The sequence below is a fragment of the Ips typographus genome, linkage group LG8, assembly GCF_016097725.1.
Source record: "Ips typographus isolate SLU linkage group LG8, UJ_Ityp_2.0, whole genome shotgun sequence".
Taxonomy (NCBI): Eukaryota; Metazoa; Arthropoda; class Insecta; order Coleoptera; family Curculionidae; genus Ips; species Ips typographus.
In genome coordinates, this window is record NC_138429.1 from 2,572,510 (window position 1) to 2,592,612 (window position 20,103).

General features: G+C 34.3%; 3 protein-coding genes and 1 long non-coding RNA gene across 8 annotated transcripts; 3 read left to right on the forward strand and 1 right to left on the reverse strand.

Annotated features, from left to right (window-relative positions):
* The first annotated feature begins 173 nt into the window (after nt 1-173).
* Nucleotides 174-3,117, forward strand: Nop17l (PIH1 domain-containing protein Nop17-like). Its single transcript, XM_081984830.1, has 2 exons — nt 174-2,416; nt 2,486-3,117. The coding sequence occupies exons 1-2, from the start codon at nt 414-416 to the stop codon at nt 2,718-2,720; spliced, it is 2,238 nt and encodes a 745-aa protein (XP_081840956.1). The 5' UTR covers nt 174-413; the 3' UTR covers nt 2,721-3,117.
* LOC145732533 (uncharacterized) lies at nt 3,038-4,375 on the reverse strand. The gene is made up of 2 exons (XR_014179024.1): nt 4,138-4,375; nt 3,038-3,296 (listed from the first exon to the last, which is right to left on the reverse strand). It is a non-coding gene; the product is annotated as an uncharacterized LOC145732533 (long non-coding RNA).
* On the forward strand, nt 3,509-13,306 carry LOC145732517 (cytoplasmic aconitate hydratase-like). Its single transcript, XM_081984829.1, has 15 exons — nt 3,509-3,670; nt 4,837-4,929; nt 4,983-5,149; nt 5,208-5,353; nt 5,523-5,727; nt 6,107-6,301; nt 6,356-6,527; nt 6,586-6,803; nt 9,406-9,603; nt 9,663-10,167; nt 10,297-10,486; nt 12,278-12,443; nt 12,499-12,621; nt 12,677-12,856; nt 12,911-13,306. The coding sequence occupies exons 1-15, from the start codon at nt 3,664-3,666 to the stop codon at nt 13,028-13,030; spliced, it is 2,685 nt and encodes an 894-aa protein (XP_081840955.1). The 5' UTR covers nt 3,509-3,663; the 3' UTR covers nt 13,031-13,306.
* Nucleotides 13,307-14,618: 1,312 nt separating this feature from the next.
* Nucleotides 14,619-19,991, forward strand: Sulf1 (Extracellular sulfatase Sulf1). Of its 5 annotated transcripts, none has more exons than XM_081984835.1 (10): nt 14,619-14,955; nt 15,561-15,971; nt 17,023-17,174; nt 17,223-17,392; nt 17,446-17,695; nt 17,752-17,987; nt 18,039-18,211; nt 18,270-18,481; nt 18,538-18,892; nt 19,756-19,991. In XM_081984835.1, exons 2-10 carry the CDS (start codon nt 15,563-15,565, stop codon nt 19,902-19,904), a joined length of 2,106 nt encoding a protein of 701 aa, XP_081840961.1. In that variant the 5' UTR covers nt 14,619-14,955; nt 15,561-15,562; the 3' UTR covers nt 19,905-19,991. The 5 variants fall into 5 exon arrangements, with proteins under 5 accessions (XP_081840961.1, XP_081840957.1, XP_081840958.1 ...); XM_081984831.1 differs by having other exon boundaries at nt 14,621-14,955; nt 18,039-18,214; XM_081984832.1 differs by having other exon boundaries at nt 14,621-14,859; nt 18,039-18,214.
* Nucleotides 19,992-20,103: the final 112 nt, after the last annotated feature.

The following is a 20,103-nucleotide window of genomic DNA, read 5'->3' on the forward strand; positions in this document are numbered from 1 at the left end:
GCAGAAGTAATATAATTAATATTGAAATAATTGCAGCCCACAGTCTAAATTTTTAATCATCGTGTCCGTATTAACCTATTTTTTATTACAAGTTGATGTGGGAATGGAAAAGTAATGGCAACATCGTATAGGAAGCCAGATTTTAAAACCGGTCCTCTGCCTTGCCGGCACCTGTCACTGTCAAATTTCCATATGATTAGTGTGTTGTATTACTGGGTGCTAGAATTTTCCATCAATTTTCGTCCTTGTACACTAATTTGTGTTGTCCCACGTTGTGTATCCGTGTTTATTTTTATTACCTACTGCGTACGCATCAAGTTTACGCCAAACAACATACATTTTACGTTTAATTCCTGTCCCGGTGTCAGTGTTCGCACTATTTTCGGGCCAAGTATATTACGTGGTGTTTTGTAATGGCAAGTTCATTTAACCGGCTTAAAGAATTAGACTTGTCTCGTGATGAAGTAAATAGACTCGGCGAGGCCCTGAAAAAGGAAGAATTTAGGAAATTATTGAGCGATTACGTCGAGGAAATTCAGGACCCTAGAAACCGACAAATCTATGAGCAGGAGGTAATACAAATAGAGAGGGAACGAGGTCAGGAAGTAACTTTTTTGCATCCCACTCCCGGATACGTTATCAAAACGAGCGTGAACGGAAAAGAGAAAGCTTTTATCAATATTTGCAGTAATGAAAACATCAATAAACCCTCATCTTCTGCCTCAGTTAAGGATGGTTCTAAAGGTCTTGAGTGGTCAGTACCTCATTCACTATCACCCCCTCGTGAGGATCTTGACAACAAGGGAGTCAGGTGCCAAGTGTATGATGTTCTATTCCATCCAAATACCTTACATCTTACATCTAAAAATCGCGACTTTTATTCCATGGTTAATAATATAGCACTGTCTGCTGTTGAAAGTAATTTCAATGTTAACTTGGATAAGAAAAACCTCAAATTTCCTAAATTAACCTATAAAGGGTTACAGCATGTAAGTATTATGAGAAAACCTACCAAGGATGGTCCTGTAGAGCACACTGCAGAAGAACAACCACTTTTTGATAAAATGTTTGCTGAAATAGATTCTCAGAAAACCTTACCACAAAAAAAGAAGAAAACTAAAAACTCTAAACATAAAGAGGAGGATCCAGATTATACCACACCAAAATATTTGATAAAACATCGCAGTCACATAGATATACAAGATTTTACCAATAGTAGAAATGCAACTCAGGATCAAAATGTTCCTAAAGAACTTGTCCTTGAAGTGTACTTACCTCTATTGAGGTCTTCATCTGATATGCAGTTGGATGTTACTGAAAAAACTTTGCAACTGACTAGTGAAGAACCTGCCAAGTACAAATTGTTTCTTACACTTCCTTTTCAAGTATTTGAAAATAAAGGAACTGCTAAATTTGATAAAGAATTAAAAAAACTTGTGATAACTTTACCTGTAAAGAGGAAAGTATTGTTTGAAGTCACCCGTGATGATAGTGGAGTTGAGAGTGACCTAAATAGCCCTACAAGTCTTGAATCTGATGATGATAAGGCAATTAGTGAGAAACCTCATTGTGATACAGACAAATCAAAGGATTTCAATTGTGATCAACTGCTTACTGATTCATTTCTTGGCTCAAATGAACTCTACGGCCTGCCTGAATTCACTTTTAATATATTTGATAATGTCATAGCATTTACTTTTCATGTTAAAAAAGTTACTGAAAATTCAGTGATTAAGAAAATTTTAGTAGAAAAATCACTGGTTAAGATTAAATTCACTGCAGTTAGCTCAAGTTTTTACCCGGCAAATTACGCATTTTTTGTGAAATTCCATTCTCATCTCATTAACAATGAGGAAGATGTAAATGTTGAGACTTGGGACAACAATGTTATTCTACAAATACCTTTAAAACCTACTGAAAAGTCTTTAGAGTCATTTCATTATGGATTAAGTGAAGACAGCTTGAGTGAAAAGTTTATAGAAGAACCTGCTGTTCTAGTAAACAATTTACTACAGGCTAAATCAGAGAATTTACCAGAATCCCTGGAAATTCCCAAGTCTGCCACTCCAGCCCATTTACCACTACTTAAACACCCAAAAATAATGGATCTTAAAGCCACATCATCAGCCATCGATATTTTAGCCAGTTCCTATGAATCAAGCGGCGATGAGTTGAGTGCTGGCAGTTTTTCGCCTCGAAAAGGAAAAGGAATTCTTAAACGAATGTCGACTGGAAGGAGCAAATTTGGTCGAAGTATATCCGAATCGAGTTTGGACGATTTTCTATGTTCTTCACTTGAAAACTACCAGGGCAGTATTGATTGCGTTCCGGAAGACTCAAAAGAAGGTGATGAAATATCGTCCAGTTTCAAAAAGACAGTCCGATTTAATGATGTGGTTGTTAGACAACTATTTAGGTAAGAATGATGCTACTTTTTTTAATCTAAATAGTCATCCAGTATATTATAATACAATTCTCTTTGCAGATCGACTGCCAGTATTCTGGGTCAAAAAAAGAAAAATCAACGCAAAGCCCGTAACAAAAAACGGGCCTTAGATCGACGATATAGCGAAAGCGAAGCTTCAGACGTGGATAGCAAGCAGGAGAGCGATGATCAGACTGCTGACGTACGCAAAGATCAAGTACAACCACCTTTTGAAGCAAAAACTACAAACAGAAAGGATGATGTAGATATCTTCCATCTGGAAATTAACAATTAAGAATACCGATTTAAGTGCTTTGAATGCCTCGGGGAAAAAGCATATCAGTCGGTAGTTAAGTTAGTCTTTGCAGTAGTTTCATTGTTTTCGCACATCTGCGTAAAAATTTTAGCATTTTAATGGTACTGGCTACCACAGCATCTAATTTGTAAAAATTTTTATACTGTGCTTTTTTTGTATGTTGATTTCTTTGTGATTGGTGCTGCAATCCTTAAATTGGTACAGCTGTATTCATAAAAATATGACAATATTTGTCATAGTAAAGTGCTGTGGTTGAAATTGTAACAATTCAATAATTATTATGATTACGAAAAGTGTTCAACACTATTTTTTATTTACAAATTGTTTCTACTGATCTAGGTATAGCAACATTTATGAAATATAAAATGTTTAAAAATTTCAGTTCTTATCTACACAACCCTCGCATCCACCATGTCTAGATTTTTGTAGTTGGAGAAAAATTTTGCAAGGGAAAATTTTATTTCTAAATACATATTCGACAAAGCTAAAACTTGCGTAGTAGTTAATGAACACAGCTAAAGAGAGCCGTCTATCCGTTGTTTTCACAGACATCAACTGAAAAAAAAAGGATTTTATAATTATTACTCAATCATGTGATCTAATACGTTACGTTAGTAACACTATCACGCGGGCCTTTTAGAAACCTCTGAAATATCATATCGAATGTCAACGTAATTACAACGATGTGTCATTAAAGCGTCGATACTCGATAGTCGTACGCCATTCCTAAGTGTCCTAATTTAAAATTGTAATATTTTTGTTTTCAACTTAAAATTAAAAACAAGATAATTATCAATTTAAAACGTGTGTTGTTTATGATAACGACTCATTTCAATACCGACCGTAGGTCACTGCGAGTGTGTTGTACGGCGATCGGTTTTGATAACACCAAATCTCGTACGTGATCAAACACTTGTGCATTATGGCTGGTAAGTATTTTTTAGTTTATATCCCTAACTATTGCTTAAAACTGCATTTTTTTAGCTTTAAATACTTAAAACACTTCATGGTAGTTAATGTAATTACGAATATTTAAGTTTTTATTTAACTATACCATAACTGCATTTCAATTCCAAACATCAACATAACTATTCATTTCAAGATGCATTCAATGCACAAAGCTACTTTCTAAATTGGTATTAAGTACTATGAACCGGATTATCTGCCTTTAGATTGCCGAAGGCAAGAAGATTATTTTTACTGGGTTTTTAATTTTATTATAAAGTTCTTGTTCTAACCTAGGATCATTGATTTGCCACTATTTGTATTGTTGAGTGTGTTTTTAAAGCAAAATACACTTTGAATCATTAACTGGTTTTAAAATTGAACCAATTCTACTTTAGGCATGGTTTAATATATGAAGAAAAATAAAAAACATTATTTAATGTACACTTACATTTTTACATTTTGAATTACTTGGGTGCCATTTGTTTTTGCTCAGCTCTATGAAGCCAGCAGACGTAATTTGACGTCACTATGACGTATTTTGACAGAGCCATAATTAAACCAACTGTCAAATTATGTCATTGTGACGTCACATTAGGTCTGCTGCCTCAATAGAGCTGGGCTTCATTGAGCTTCGAAATATAATAGGCCCTATACAGAGGGTTCCATAAGTAATGGTAAATAATTTAATGGCCACTTTTTGAGACCAAAATTAGCACAATTTACCTCAGAGTAACCCAAAGGAAACAGAAATATAGGGGGTCAAAGTTATTTTTTGAAATAATTTTTTTCCTTGAAATTTTACTATTTAATGCATTATAAGTGCAACATAGTGTTTTAAAAAATATGTTCTAATGCTTTGTGGTTTTCCTGTCATTATTTACTTATAAACAAAATATATCCAGTAGTCAGTCACAGATAAGAATATTTATGTAAACATGTGGTTAACTTAAACCAAAAGACAATCAGGAATTTTTAATTATTTTTTCTTCAGTTGCCATTTTGCCAATAATTTAAACTCACTAGAAAAGCTATAAAATAACCCATTTATAGATTTTACCACAATCTCTTGTTTTGCAAAATGCAATGGTCTTAGAATTACAGAAAAAGTTGGTAAAATAGCTGTTTTAAACTTTTCTTTATTTCACAGAGAAAAATCCATGCAATAAGTACTTAAAAACATTGAGTGTTGGTGGTCATGAATACTTTTACTACGACGTAGCAGCCTTAGGGGAACAATACAGTAAGTTTGGTTTCAATGTTGCAGTAACATATAAATTAGAGATTTTTTTCCAGATCGGCTACCGTACTCGATTAGAGTTTTACTCGAATCCGCTGTAAGAAACTGCGACAATTTTTCGATAAAAGAACAGGATGTCCAAAATATATTTAATTGGGAGGTTAACCAGGCGGTGGAAAAGGGCATTGAAGTACCTTTCAAACCAGCCCGAGTAATTTTGCAAGTAGGTTTCTAGAGTTATAACATCCCTCAGAGTGGGTATTTAAAAGTTGTTTACATAGGATTTCACTGGAGTACCAGCCGTTGTGGATTTTGCGGTAATGCGAGACGCAGTGAAAGATCTTGGAGACGATCCACAAAAAATCAATCCGATTTGTCCTGCTGATTTAGTGATTGATCATTCGATTCAAGTGGATTTTGCTAGATCGTAAGTTTTTTGTTAGTTAGATGATTAAATAAATACTCTCTAAGTGGAGTTATAGTAAAAAGGGGTTGGTGAGTAACACACAGTCCCCTCCACAGTAAATTCATTTAAAACCTTAAAAAAATGAATTGAATTTGAATTTGTGGCTGTTAACTTTTAACAACTTTTCCAGTGAAGACGCCTTGCAAAAAAATCAAGACTTGGAATTTGAAAGAAACAAGGAACGATTTATGTTTTTGAAATGGGGCGCTAAAGCTTTTGATAATATGTTGATCGTGCCACCTGGTAGTGGAATTGTACACCAAGTGAATTTGGAATATCTTGCGCGTGTCGTGTTTACCGGAAAGGAAAGACCTTTTCTTTATCCTGACACTGTGGTAAGTTAGGAAAATTTTCTTGTGATAAATTAAGATATATAATAATTTATAATTTGTTGTCAAAATGTTTTCTTTACATAATTATGAAACAGACACACAATCTGGTAGAGTTACTCCATAAAAATTTATTTCACATAATAATATGTTTTTGTGCTATTTTGAATTTATTGGTGCAAATTAAATTCAGAAGTGACAAATAAAAAGATAGGTTACAATTTATTTACTGAAAACTTAAGGAAGAAGAAATATTTAAAATTTTGAGGACCATTGCCATTTGTAATGGAGAAAATTATTATTTCTAATTGTAATAAGTACATTTGTAACATCATTTTTAGTTACCTACTTTGATTTTTTCCTTAGCTGGTAAATCTACTTTCAGGTGGGCACTGATTCACATACCACAATGATTAACGGATTGGGCGTGCTCGGTTGGGGAGTGGGGGGGATTGAAGCTGAAGCTGTCATGTTGGGTCAGTCAATTTCCATGCTACTACCGCAAGTCGTGGGATATAGACTTCACGGTATTTTAGGGCAATATGTTACTTCAACTGATTTAGTACTTACAATTACTAAGGTAGTATTGTTACAGCCGAAACTTGGATTATTGGCTAAATGTGTTTTTTTACAGCATTTAAGGCAATTAGGGGTAGTAGGCAAATTTGTAGAGTTTTTCGGACCGGGAGTAGCAGCTTTGTCCATAGCGGACAGAGCCACGATTTCCAATATGTGTCCGGAATACGGTGCCACTGTTGGATTTTTTCCTGTCGACGAAACTTCTCTAGAATATTTAAGACAAACAAGTGAGATTTCAAGCTATTTTTACAGGAATTATTAATTTATATCCATGATATTTTAAAGATCGGTCAGAGAAACAAATCAAAGTAATTGAAGCGTACTTAAGGGCTACAAAACAACTTAGAAACTATAAGGACGAAGAAGACGGGCTTGTTTTCAGTCAAGTGGTTAGTTTGGATCTGGGGACAGTTGTTTCATCTGTCAGTGGACCAAAACGACCCAATGATAGAGTTTCAGTGTCTGATATGAAAAATGACTTTTTGTCCTGCCTAACTAACAAGGTAATTACTATTTTAATTTGTTTATGTGTAATACAACTATACCTAAACATTCCTTAAACTAAACTAATCTAACAAATTGGCAGTCGGATGTGTGGTACCTCAAGTTATATAAGGCACTAAAAGATGTGATATAGTCTTAAATACATATCACAAGTTTAGTTCCTTGTATGTTTAAGGTTCCTAGAATCTATCTACGAAACGGTTGGTAGTAAGTTGAAGTTAATGTCGTTTTACCATTAGATGTCAATTCAAGCTTTACGAATGCTGAAAAACCGTATAAGCTTGAATAGACGCCGGACGGTCAAACGTAAATTAAATCCACTATAACGTTTCTGCAAATCTGTTTGTTCTTCACTGTAGTTTACTAAACTGTTTAAAATTTCCAAAATTTCTGCGCGGAACCGGAATTTGTGATAGTAAACAAATACATCAACAAATACAGGTTCCTTACAGAAAAAATGGCTTTAGCTTTTATATTTCACTCATACTACGGCAGGTATTGAAAATTTGTTAATAGACGAGCAACTCCCAGTGATGATTTCTCAAGAACATCCCTAAGATATTGCTAATCTGTAAACAAATTTCTTAAAGAGTAGTTTTTACTCACCTATATATAATAATTTCCACCACATTTTGGCAAATTAAAAAAACCAGTACCATTATAATATGCAAGTAATCACACAGTTCAGAATCAAAAAACAAATAAACACTGAATAAGACTGATTTGAAAACCACCACCAGACTGAAGGGTACTAGCTCTACCTTTGTATTTAAAGCATGGATGAGAAAGTGGTGGGAGGTGGAGAGGGCAACAGGGCCGATTTTTGTTTTGACCAATGACAAGCGGGCATTCGTATATCGTTCTGTGAAAACATTAATGTTCGGTGCAATATTAATTTTAAAAACAAAATTTTATTGCTGGACAGGGTTTTAATTATAATAAATAATTTGGCATTTAATCTCCAGTGAAGAATAAATAAAACTAATTTTTTGCTTCCAAACCTAAACGTTTTCTTGGATCTTTCCTACTAGAGTATACATTTTCCATTACAGAAAAATAATTGCAATGATCTGGTGTTAGGAATTTAGAGACTAAATTACAGCATTTAAGTAATACAAAAGGTTAGTAATAAAGTAGAAGAGCAAATAAAATAATACTCTTTTAATGACCTAATATAATAAGATGTACACAAAACCCACAATTTATTTAGCTACCTAACTGCTATACCATTCAAAATGCGTTTAGTTTAACTTAGGGTAATAGGGCAATAAAGCTATTAAATAATAGTTTTTCGTTTGCTAACTAATTTGCAAGTTTACTATAGTATAATAAAGAAGAGAAAGTTTACTTCTAAATTTTGACAGTACTTTGTGTTTTTGTATTTGAACCTACTTAATCAATCAATATGGTTCCTTTTGACTAAAAAAATGTGAATCAATTGAATTTCGTCCCTAAAAAATGAAAAAGCATTGCACAGTGTTTATAGTACATTTTAATTATTTATTTACATTCAGTTTAGAAATTTTGAGTTTCATTATTAATTATTGTATCACATGTAAGTAATTAATAGTCATTCTATCTACATACTTTTTAGCATATCATCTACATATTCCTGTAAACAATTAAGTAATCAGAATTTATTGCTTTGATTGTTTATTGTCAGGTATAATCTGCACTTATTCGTAGTAGTAATGTTTATTGTTGTGTGGATTGATAAATTTGTACTTTCAACGCTGAGAAATGCTAATAATTACGTGCTGGTCAATCAAAACAATAAAACCCTTAAAAATAATTGCCCGAAAGAATTCCGTTGATGTGTTTTATTATCAAGACAATTTTTAGTCATTAAAAAAATTTGTGCTAACTCTCTTCAGTGACTTTTGACTGTTGCGTCACATCTCTTTGCTCATTAGAGAAAGATAACATGATAGTAGCAGTTATGGTCAGTTCGACGGTCCAATAAAAGCTGGTTATTTTGACATTTTTATCAGTTTCGTAATTAAACAGCGTGAGTCATCTTCCAAGATTGTTCATAGCCTATTTCCAGACGTAAAAAGTGGATTGAAAAACTTGCTGGATTTAAATTACCAATTTTGAAAGTTTCACAGACCTTTAATTGATACTGACTACTTTCTAAAAAGTGCCAGAGTCCTCTTCAAACGTCTCAACGTTCCCATACCTGTTTTAAACATTTCCATAACTATTTTAAATTGCCAGAGGTCTCTAAATGCTACTGAGAACTTTCTAAAAAATCTCTGTACAAGTCTTTTAAACCTTCCTGTAAGAAATTATTATAGCTTAACTAAATCTGGTTTTAGTGTAAGTACACTTCAACTTACTTTAGAAACTCATTTAAAACCATATTAAAATTTAATGGTAAAGCGAATTTGGTTCCTAAACTGTAATGTAATTAAGGTACTGAGTATTTCTAATGAGTTTTAATACACATAATTATTTTGCAAAAAGTACGACCAAAATTAAGCTGTTGTGTAAGTATTTTATAATCAGTTGATTTTTTGAAGTATTTTCTCGGGCTCGTTTGTGCCCAATATTTTCACAATTGTTGCAAAATGTCTCAAAACTGACAAATAACGATTTCAGGTTGGTTTTAAAGGATTTGCTATTCCTGAAGCCAAATTGGGCACCAGAGCGAAATTTATGTATGACGGCACACAATACACTTTAGGTCATGGAAGTGTTGTAATAGCAGCCATCACTTCATGTACTAATACTAGTAATCCTAGTGTGATGTTAGGAGCTGGTTTGTTGGCCAAAAAAGCTGTTGAAGCTGGTCTTACAGTAAGAAATTTTGATTTTTTATGTTCTCTGGAGAATATCTTTTCTGTTAATTTTACCAGGTTAAACCATACATTAAAACCAGCTTGTCACCTGGTTCAGGAGTAGTCACTTATTATCTAAGTGAATCCGGTGTAATTCCACCATTAATAGAATTAGGTTTTGACATAGTGGGCTACGGTTGTATGACCTGTATAGGCAACAGTGGGGGCCTAGATGAGAATATCGTAAACGCTATCGAACAAAACGATCTAGTTTGTTGTGGGGTTTTGTCGGGAAATCGAAACTTTGAAGGCAGGATTCATCCAAATACCAGAGCTAACTATTTGGCCAGTCCGCTGCTCGTTATCGCTTATGCGATAGCCGGACGCGTTGACATTGATTTTGAGACTGAACCGTTAGGCAAAAGAGCCGACGGTAGTGATGTATATTTGAAGGAAATTTGGCCTACGAGGTCTGAAATTCACGAGGTTGAGAAACGCCACGTTATTCCAGCCATGTTCAAGGAAGTTTATGAAAAAATTGAGGTTGGATCCGAAAAATGGCAGACTCTTAATGCTCCTGCAGGTAAATCACCACAATTACCTGTATATTTATACTGTTAATTAAAACATGTATTATTAGACAGAGAGTAAAATTACAAATTATTTTTTATTTGGTACTAAAAAAAAATACATTTTCTCAAATTTTTGTCAGGCAAATTGTATCCATGGTCGGACGAATCCACTTACATCAAAAAACCGCCGTATTTCAATGGAATGACCCGGGATCTGCCTCAAACCAAACCTATTACAGGCGCTAGAGTTTTGCTGTATTTGGGCGACTCTGTAACCACAGATCACATCAGTCCCGCTGGTTCTATTGGTCGAACTAGTCCAGCTGCTAGGTAAGTGTTTGAGATATATATACAGGGTGTTTTACTAAATATTTATCAACTTTATATATTTTTTGTGTCAGGGGGTTCTACAAGGGTCTTAAACCTTCCCATCATAACTGTTTTAAATTGCAAGAGACCTCTAAAATCATTTTGCTAGTTCCATAGACCTCTAAATAGTACTGAAAACATTTTAAAAAGTGTCAGAGATCTCTAGGATCATTTTGAATCTGCCAAAGACCTGTAAACGCTATTGAGAACCTTCGAAAAAGTGCCAGAGGCCTCTACAAGTGTCTTAAACTTTCCCAGAACTGTTCTAAGTTGTCAAATGACTCCAGAATCATTTTGGAAGTGTCACAGTCCGCTAAATGCTACTGAAAGTTTTCTAAAGTACCAGAGCCCTATAGAACTGTCTTAAACTTTCCCAGAGCTCTTTAAAATTGCCAGAAGCATTTATAGGACCATTTAGAAGTCCCATAAACCTATAAATGCTATTGGGAACCTTCTAAAAAGTGCCAGAGGCCTCTACAACTGTCTTAAACTTTCCCAGAACTGTTCTAAGTTGTCAAATGACTCCAGAATCATTTTGGAAGTGTCACAGTCCGCTAAATGCTACTGAAAGTTTTCTGAAGTGCCAGAGCCCTATAGAACTGTCTTAAACTTTCCCAGAACTGTTCTAAGTTGTCAAATGACTCCAGAATCATTTTGGAAGTGTCACAGTCCGCTAAATGCTACTGAAAGTTTTCTGAAGTGCCAGAGCCCTATAGAACTGTCTTAAACTTTCCCAGAACTGTTCTAAGTTGTCAAATGACTCCAGAATCATTTTGGAAGTGTCACAGTCCTCTAAATGCTACTGAAAGTTTTCTAAAGTACCAGAGCCCTATAGAACTGTCTTAAACTTTCCCAGAGCTCTTTAAAATTGCCAGAAGCTTTTATAGGACCATTTAGAAGTCCTATAAACCTATAAATGCTATTGAGAACCTTCTAAAAAGTGCCAGAGGAGTCTACAACTGTCTTAAACTTTCCCAGAACTGTTCTAAGTTGTCAAATGACTCCAGAATCATTTTGGAAGTGTCACAGTCCTCTAAATGCTACTGAAAGTTTTCTAAAGTACCAGAGCCCTATAGAACTGTCTTAAACTTTCCCAGAGCTCTTTAAAATTGCCAGAAGCTTTTATAGGACCATTTAGAAGTCCTATAAACCTATCAATGCTATTGAGAACCTTCTAAAAAGTGCCATGGGCCTCTACAACTGTCTTAAACTTTCCCAGGGTTCTACAAGGGTCTTAAATCTTCCCATCTTAACTGTTTTAAATTACAAGAGACCTCTAAAATTATTTTGATTGTTCCATAGATCTGTAAATAGTACTGAAAACATTTTAAAAATTGTCAGAGACCTCTAGGACCATTTTGAAACTGCTAAAGACCTCTAAATGCTACTGAGAACCTTCAAAAAGTGCGAGAGTCAACTACAAATGTTTAAAACCTTCCCAAAACTGTTCTAAATTGCTAGAGGCCTCTAGGACCATTTTGAAAGTTCCATAGACCTCTAGGTGCTATTGAAAACCTTTTAAAAAGCTTCAGAGGCCTCTACAAGTGTTTTCAACCTTCCTAGAATTGTTTTAAATTGCCAGATGCCTTTAGAACCATTTTGAATGTGCCAGAAACCTCTAAATGCTACTAAGCTAAAAAGTACTCTATAAAGGACATATATTAAATATTTTATTGTAGCTCCTGTCTTAAGTTATAATCTGAAACTATAATCACATATCACATTTCATCACCGACATACGTTTTTTCCTAGATATTTAGCATCTCGAGGGCTTACACCGAAAGAGTTTAACTCTTACGGATCTAGACGAGGCAACGATGCAGTAATGGCTCGTGGCACTTTTGCTAACATTAGACTGGTAAACAAGTTTATGAGTCAGCCCGGACCGAAAACTTTGTATTTACCTACAAATGAAGAAGTGAGTTGTCTATTATTTAACTAAGAAGTGGGATGAATCATTATTTTATCGCTAGATGGATGTATTTGACTGTGCCCAACGTTACGGAAATCATCAGACGCCTTTGATTATTTTAGCTGGTAAAGATTATGGGTCTGGATCTAGTCGAGATTGGGCTGCTAAAGGTCCCTTTTTGTTGGTAAAATAGCATTTTAAAAACCTTCTTCCAGCTAATTTCTACAAACATTCTGTAGGGTATTAAAGCAGTGATCGCAGAGTCGTTTGAACGTATCCATCGATCAAATTTGGTAGGAATGGGCTTGGTGCCTTTGCAATTTTTGCCAGGTCAAAACGCAGAAACTCTCGGACTTTCCGGAAAGGAAAGTTACAACATAAATTTGCCTAAACAATTAACACCCGGCCAAAATATTCAAGTATGTTTTTCTTTTAATTTCTAATTAGTTTCCAGCAAAATTTGTTTTTTTTAGATAACGACGGACGATGGAAAAAGTTTTGATGTAATTTTGAGGTTTGATACCGAAGTTGATTTAGTGTTTTACAGACACGGCGGTATATTGAATTATATGATTCGCAAAATGCTCGACTAAACACCATTTTTCAAATTAAGGACTTTGTATCGATTTTGACAGGTTTAACCATGGCCAGTACTTTAGGCCAGAAATGTTCCCCATACTATAGCTTTTACACGTGCAAGGGTTTATTTGTTAACTTTTGGTGTTTTTTTTAGTTTAAGTTAAATAATGACAATAATTTTGACTGGGTTTTGTCAGTACTTATTTATAATTAATACTGAATATTTGGCAATTCTTTTTCGTTGCCTTCTAAACTTAATTTAAGTTTACCAAAAAATTGTTATAAAGTAATTTTTTCGACGACTTACTTTGAAAGTACCTCATGTACGCTTCCATTTAGAAGCAGAAAGGGGTTATTTGCCGCGCGCGAGCAGAAAGAGAGATTTTCTGCTCTAGAGCGTTTTCGCTTTCTACTAACAATCTAGTCACCAACTTTTTTCGGCGTTTCCATAACAACGCTTGACATACCTGTTTGAAATAACCACATTCCGTCAAAGTGATTTATCGGTGACAATGAGTTCGAGCGACGAAAATGATGTGAGTTGTCCTTCTAATCCACCCCACAGCAGTCGTCGAAAAAATATCGTCTATATTTCGAGCCAAAAGTACTTTTGCCGCTTTTACATGATTGCAGCGTTCGGCTTCGCCTCAAGCTGCAAATTTCATGTGCAAGCGGCAAATATATACTTTCCGCTCTTAATATAGAATATACTATTACTGTTTTATTATTTACTTTCAGAAATACTTATTTTATTTGTTGTGAAATTGTTATGGAAGCAATAAAATGTTGCAATTATAGTGTGTTTTATTGATTTTAGGCAAAACTTAACATTTAACACATTTTAGCAGGTTTTCATGGTTTTGACACTTTATTTCAATGGTAAAAATGGTCACGTGACTGCAAGGATGCTATGTTAACTGTAAGAAAGTCACAAGATGTAAAGAAACAAAAGCATATAGAACAAAAACATATTTCAAATATTGTACCAGAGTGTCGGGATATATATTATTCTTCAGAATATTTGAAATACTTTTATTAATTGGATTTATAAGTCAATTTTGAATGCAGTGTAAGAACTGGATATACAGGATGTATTTTACTTCAGGTATTTTTTTGTGTTTTATGTACAGGGTGTTAAAAATTAATTTTAACTTCTGTTCTGCTCCAAGTAATTTTTGAAATAATATCGATATTTGGTGGAAACTAATATTTGGGGGTTTTGTAACATGAGAAACTTAAATTAGATCTTGGTTTTGCTCTTAAATGTAGAAGGCGTTAATTAAAATTAATTTTTTAAAACACCCTGTAGATTCTCATACCTGAGAAATCGCCCTGTATAAAAGGTAAAAGTACTCTTGTCGACTATCACAGGTAGGGTGCAACAGGTTTATTTAGTAGGGTTCTACTACCTATCAACCGTTATAATATGATTCACTTTGTGCACCTAAACTTGTTCTTTACAATGTTGGTACCAACTCCCTATTAAACATTTTATGACAATCCTATAAAATGTATGAATAGACGCTTAAATTGTTACGGCTTTTTTATTGCCTTGAAATGCGTCGACGTTATTCTTTATTCACACACTTTAAAGCGCATTTAGTGACGATCATTGCGAATGAATACGTTTTAAGAAAGCGATGTAACAGTAGACAACAATAAACATTATGCTAAAGCGAGTGGGAAATCATCAAAACGAACCGGAGATAATCAGCTGCTACGTTCGAAAGTACCACTAGTTAGTACTAGATGCATTAAGGGAACGGCCAGCATCAGGTCGGTGTAGGTAGTACCAGGCCGGGGGCCATTGTAAACGAGTCCACTTGGTGTGTACAAGAAACAGGTGACCATGGTGCCGTTTTGAACAATTTTGTGTGCGTTTCTTAATCAAGAATCCTTTTTTTCTGTGTAATCTGTTTTAATCCTGATTTCCATACAGGTAATACTAGTTTTAATTAGTCACTAATTACAAGTATTCTACCTACTGCGGAATTCTCTATTAACACCATTTTAGTTGATGTACAGGGTGGTACAGGTCAGATTGCGCAGCAGTTAGTTTAGCTGGAAAGGTGATTAATAAGTACCAATTTACAAGGTCATTTTGCATATAGAGAACCACACACAAAGGAATTTGAAACCATTTTTGCAAACATAAATCTATGAAAATTAGAACTTAATAACTTTATTACGAGATTTGCTAATCTGATAAAACGTTGTGCGTAAAGCAACACATTGCACATTTTTAAAAATAATAAATTATTATAATTTTTAAAAATATCTCCAAAATTAATTCTGAACTTGGGTTAACGCTGTTTTTGGTGGAGCTTAAAGTGGTTTCAGTAGGAAGTATTATTGTAGTGGGCTGATGTAAACGTTATGCAAATGAACGGTTTCCGGATTCTTGAATTGAAATACATAATTCTGTCTTCATAAGCTTCTTTGTGAAATCTAGTAGATTAATTCTGCGCATTCAAACAAACTATAATACACCTTGAACTAAAGAAATTAATTTCTGGATAATAATATAAAGTTGTATTATTTTAGGAATGGCACTGCTACCTAACTGCAAAAGACTGATCCCACCATCACTACAAATGATTCTATTATTATTATTATTCCTTATTAGCAACTCGTGCTGTGATACAATATTCTCTAGTAAAAAACAAAAACCAAACATTATCCTGTTTTTAACGGACGATCAAGATATCGAGTTGGGCTCTTTGAATTTTATGCCAAAAACTGTATTTCACATGAAGGAAAAAGGGGTGGAGTTCAGGCACGCTTACGTCACTACACCAATGTGCTGTCCATCAAGAAGTTCTATGCTAACTGGAATGTACGTTCATAACCATCAAGTGTTTACCAACAAGGACAATTGTTCCAGTCCTCATTGGCAGGCTACCCATGAACGTAAAAACTTTGCAGTGTATTTATCCAACGCTGGCTATCGAACAGGTTCGTATTTCAAGCTAAAATAATTGGTTTTTCCAACAAAAAGTTATTAAGTTAGTAAATAAACAGTACATTTTTATAGAGTTGATGGTGATGCAAGCATAATTTCATCATTCAATAATACCACTTTGCCATTATCATCTAGCCTGTACAAAATGAAAATAAACCAACCATAAAATTCTTGTTATTGTAGACTGGATTATTTGAGTTGCAGTTAATTTCGAAGAAATCAAATTTTATTATTTCGCTTTATAATAATAAAACTTGTTGGTTTGATTTTATAGTAAAATGCACACTGAAATACTACTTGACCTTCCTTCCATAAATGTAAACTATTTCACTTTAAGTCCAACTGAAATTGAATAAAAATTTCTGATAAACTTACGTGGAAAATCTCAAAATTACATGGCTAACCTTTTTTTGAATGAGATGCTCTAATTTTTCCCTTTAGACTTGTCAAGGAAAATAAAGTACAAAAGATTGAAATTATTTTTCAGGGTTGATCCAGTCTTACTTTTCGGAAAATAACTCCCTTCTGACGCCTTTGAGGACAAAACACCCCTCTTAGGTTATCTTAGAAAATACAATTCCCTACAATTTTTGTCCCTTTACATTTTCCTGAATTTTTTCATGTGAACGAGTTATGGAGAATTGAGGTTTCGGCATTCAGACACTTTGTGCTCACACATTCCTAAGCACATATCTCCCTTCTGAGGCTTTTAAGGACAAAATGTCTCTCTGAGGTTTTAGAAGAGAATTAAACTGGCTGCAATTTTTCTTCCCAAAAATGTCTAAAACTTTCCCAGAACTGTTTTAATTTGTCAGATGCCTCCAGAACCATTTTGGAAGTGTCACAGTCCTCCAAATGCTACTAAAAGTACCAGATAGAACTGTCTTAAACTTTCCCAGAACCCTTTTAAATCGCCATAAGCTTCTAGGACCATTTTAAAAGTCCCATAAACGTTTAAAATGCTATTTAGAACAGAAATTCTGTCAATAACCCTGTATACCCTCAAAACTAATTAATTAATTATATTGCTTGTTTCTGTTTAAGGCTACTTTGGCAAATACTTGAACAAATACAATGGCAGCTATATTCCACCTGGATGGCGGGAATGGGGGGGTCTAATAATGAACTCCAAATACTACAACTACTCTTTAAATATGAATGGCCAAACCATCAAACATGGATTCGAATACGACAAGGTAAACTGTGACTTCCAACTTACTTACAACTTACAATCCATCTTCTAGGACTACTACACTGACGTGATTACTAAAGATGCCATAAACTTTATCAGGAATTCAAAGAAACAGAATCCAAATAAACCAATTATGTTGGTGATGGCCTTTCCTGCACCTCACGGTCCTGAAGATTCAGCACCCCAATACTCCAATATGTTTTTCAACATCACCACACATCAGTAAGTGATTTATCATTGTGAATTTGATATTTTTTCATGGTGTATTCTAACAGCACTCCATCGTACAATTACGCACCAAACCCTGACAAGCAATGGATTTTGCAAGTGACTAATGAAATGGAGCAAATACATAAAGAGTTTACCAACTTGTTGATGACTAAACGACTGCAAACCCTCCAGTCTGTTGATGATGCTGTAGAAACTGTTGTGAATGAGTTGAAAGAGTTAGGAGAACTGGATGATTCTTATTTGATTTATACTAGTGACCACGGGTATCATTTAGGACAATTTGGTTTGGTCAAGGTATGTCAAAGTAAAATTCAAATTTGTAATTTTATACAGTTTTTGTAAATTTGTAGGGTAAAAGCTTTCCTTTTGAATTTGATGTCAGGGTCCCATTTTTTATGCGAGGACCTGGAATTGAATATGGGGCCACATTGAAGGAAATAGTTTTAAACATTGATTTAGCACCCACATTTTTGGATTTGGCTGGTGTTAAAGTACCACCCCAAATGGATGGACGTTCTATATTACCTTTAGTTTTTAAAAGCAACCGAAAACGGATTAACTGGAAAGACACATTCCTGATCGAGAGGTAACACTTTGAGTTAGTCAGTAATGTTTTGTTTAACTGTCACGTTATTAGCTCAGGACGACGAGAAACTCCTCACCTCAACTCAAAACAATTGGAAAACAGTTTACTGGAATTTTCAGTACCGCAAAATGGAAGTTCTACAGATAACGTTACTAAAAATGAAGTGAACTCTGATGGCAGTAATAATAGTTATCTTACAACGAACAAGATTCTACCATTTAAACGTGGTAAAATGTTTTCTAGTCTTTACAGAACAAGGGTGTATAGTGAAGAATCTTTTAGGAACCAATCAAAGTAGATATCACCGAGAATCTACTAAATGCGTCCTTGATAATAAATTAGGTTGCCAAAAACGTCAAAAATGGTATTGCCGAATGGCTAACGGTAAAATGAGAAAATTTAGATGTAAAGAAGAAAAAGGATTGCTACCGCATGTCAAAAATAAACAGTGCGTCTGCTTTACTCCGGAGGGACCCATTTTTGAGACATACTTGGTACTACTCAATCACCTATAACAATTTAAAAAATTATTAAAAAAAATTGATTTTAGATGAAAAACCCACGCCCGGAATTCAATTTTCCTTCACATCGATCTGGAGCCAAATTCTGCCATTGTGGTAACGAAGACGATGATGAACAGATAGAAGAAGAAGAAGAAGGAAAACCCAGAGTGAAGAAACCGCGGAATAAGAAAGAAGAAATGTGTCATCTTGAGAGAATGACCTGCTTTGAACATAACAACGATCATTGGAGAACCGAACCGAAATGGAATAGTGGACCATTCTGTTTTTGTATGAACGCCAACAATAATACTTATTCCTGTTTGAGGACTATTAACACAAATCACGATTTTTTGTATTGTGAGTTTACTACTGGGGTCGTGACTTTTTATAACTTACGCATTGGTAAGTGAGTGTTATGTATTTTACCTACGACCGTCAGTGTAAATAGCCAATTACGAATAGTTTTCAGTTACGTACCTTATTTAAGCACAGAAGACTATATTGTGGCAATCTAATTGGATATAATGCTGAAATCTCCTTGTGGGCTTTAAAATTGATGGAAGCTTTTGGAATTTCCAAAGTGTTTCAAAATCTTCTGAAATTTTCTTAGACTAGTTGGAAATCTTAGACGGTTCTAGAAATAGTTGGAAGCTTTTAGACTGTTTCAAAAGATTTTGGAAGCTTTGATGCTGTTTCAAGAGCATTTGGAAGCTTCTAGACACTGTTTTGGAAGCTTTTATAGTTTATATCGTGTTTTAGAAGCTTCTGAAGTCTCTTTAGACCACTCAGAAGCATTTGGAAGGTTTCTGGACAATTTAAAGAGCATATTGGAGGTTCTGTACTGTTTTAGAGGCATTTTGAAACTTAGACAGTTCTAGAAATAATTGATGAAAGCTTTTAAACTGCTCCAGAATCATTCGGAAGCTTTTAGACTGTTTCAACAAATTTTGGAAGCTTTTATGCTGTTTCCGGAGCATTTGGAAAGTTTCTGGACAGTTTGAAAAGAATCAGCTTCCGTCGTAAAGTATACCATTACTTTTAAAAAAAGCATTCCATTTATCTATCTCTATGGTAGCATTAATATTTATATTAGAACAAATATAAATTTTTTTAAGAAAAAAACTACTCTGAATTATGTGAGTTGCAAAAACAGGACTTTACACTTGGTCGTAGGTAAAGTAAACTCATAAAATTACAGACTCGCCGCTACGCGGCTAAAATGCTTTTTACAGCACTAGTAACATAATATATATTATTTTTTACAGATCCGTTTGAGCTCAAAAACCGTTATGAATACCTTTCAGTACAGGAACAAACATATCTCAAGAATCTTCTTAAATCAATGATTTCTTGCAAAGGGAGTGGCTGTACAGTACAATTAGACACACGTTTCCGTCTAAATGGAGAAAAATAATGTTATATAATATTATTTATTAAAGTTTGTATAGTGAAATGTTAGCTTAAATCTGAAAATCATTAATAAAGTTAATAAGTATCTAAACTTGTATTTTTCTTGAAGACCGTGAACTTCACAAAAGTAATAGGTTTAGTGGCATAGGGAATCCTTGTAAAAGTTCTTTAAAGAGGATTCGGTTAACTTAATAATAACACAT

Excerpts from the sequence above, each read along its gene's own strand:
- Nop17l (XM_081984830.1), top strand. The coding sequence starts at position 414 with ATGGCAAGTTCATTTAACCGGCTTAAAGAATTAGACTTGTCTCGTGAT. Across the intron at positions 2,417-2,485 it reads GTTGTTAGACAACTATTTAG|ATCGACTGCCAGTATTCTGG; the intron begins GTAAGAATGATG and ends TTCTCTTTGCAG.
- LOC145732517 (XM_081984829.1), top strand. Across the intron at positions 5,728-6,106 it reads TTCTTTATCCTGACACTGTG|GTGGGCACTGATTCACATAC; the intron begins GTAAGTTAGGAA and ends ATCTACTTTCAG. Across the intron at positions 6,302-6,355 it reads TAGTACTTACAATTACTAAG|CATTTAAGGCAATTAGGGGT; the intron begins GTAGTATTGTTA and ends GTTTTTTTACAG.
- Sulf1 (XM_081984831.1), top strand. The coding sequence starts at position 15,563 with ATGGCACTGCTACCTAACTGCAAAAGACTGATCCCACCATCACTACAA. Across the intron at positions 15,972-17,022 it reads CAACGCTGGCTATCGAACAG|GCTACTTTGGCAAATACTTG; the intron begins GTTCGTATTTCA and ends TTTCTGTTTAAG. Across the intron at positions 18,893-19,755 it reads TTTTTATAACTTACGCATTG|ATCCGTTTGAGCTCAAAAAC; the intron begins GTAAGTGAGTGT and ends TATTTTTTACAG.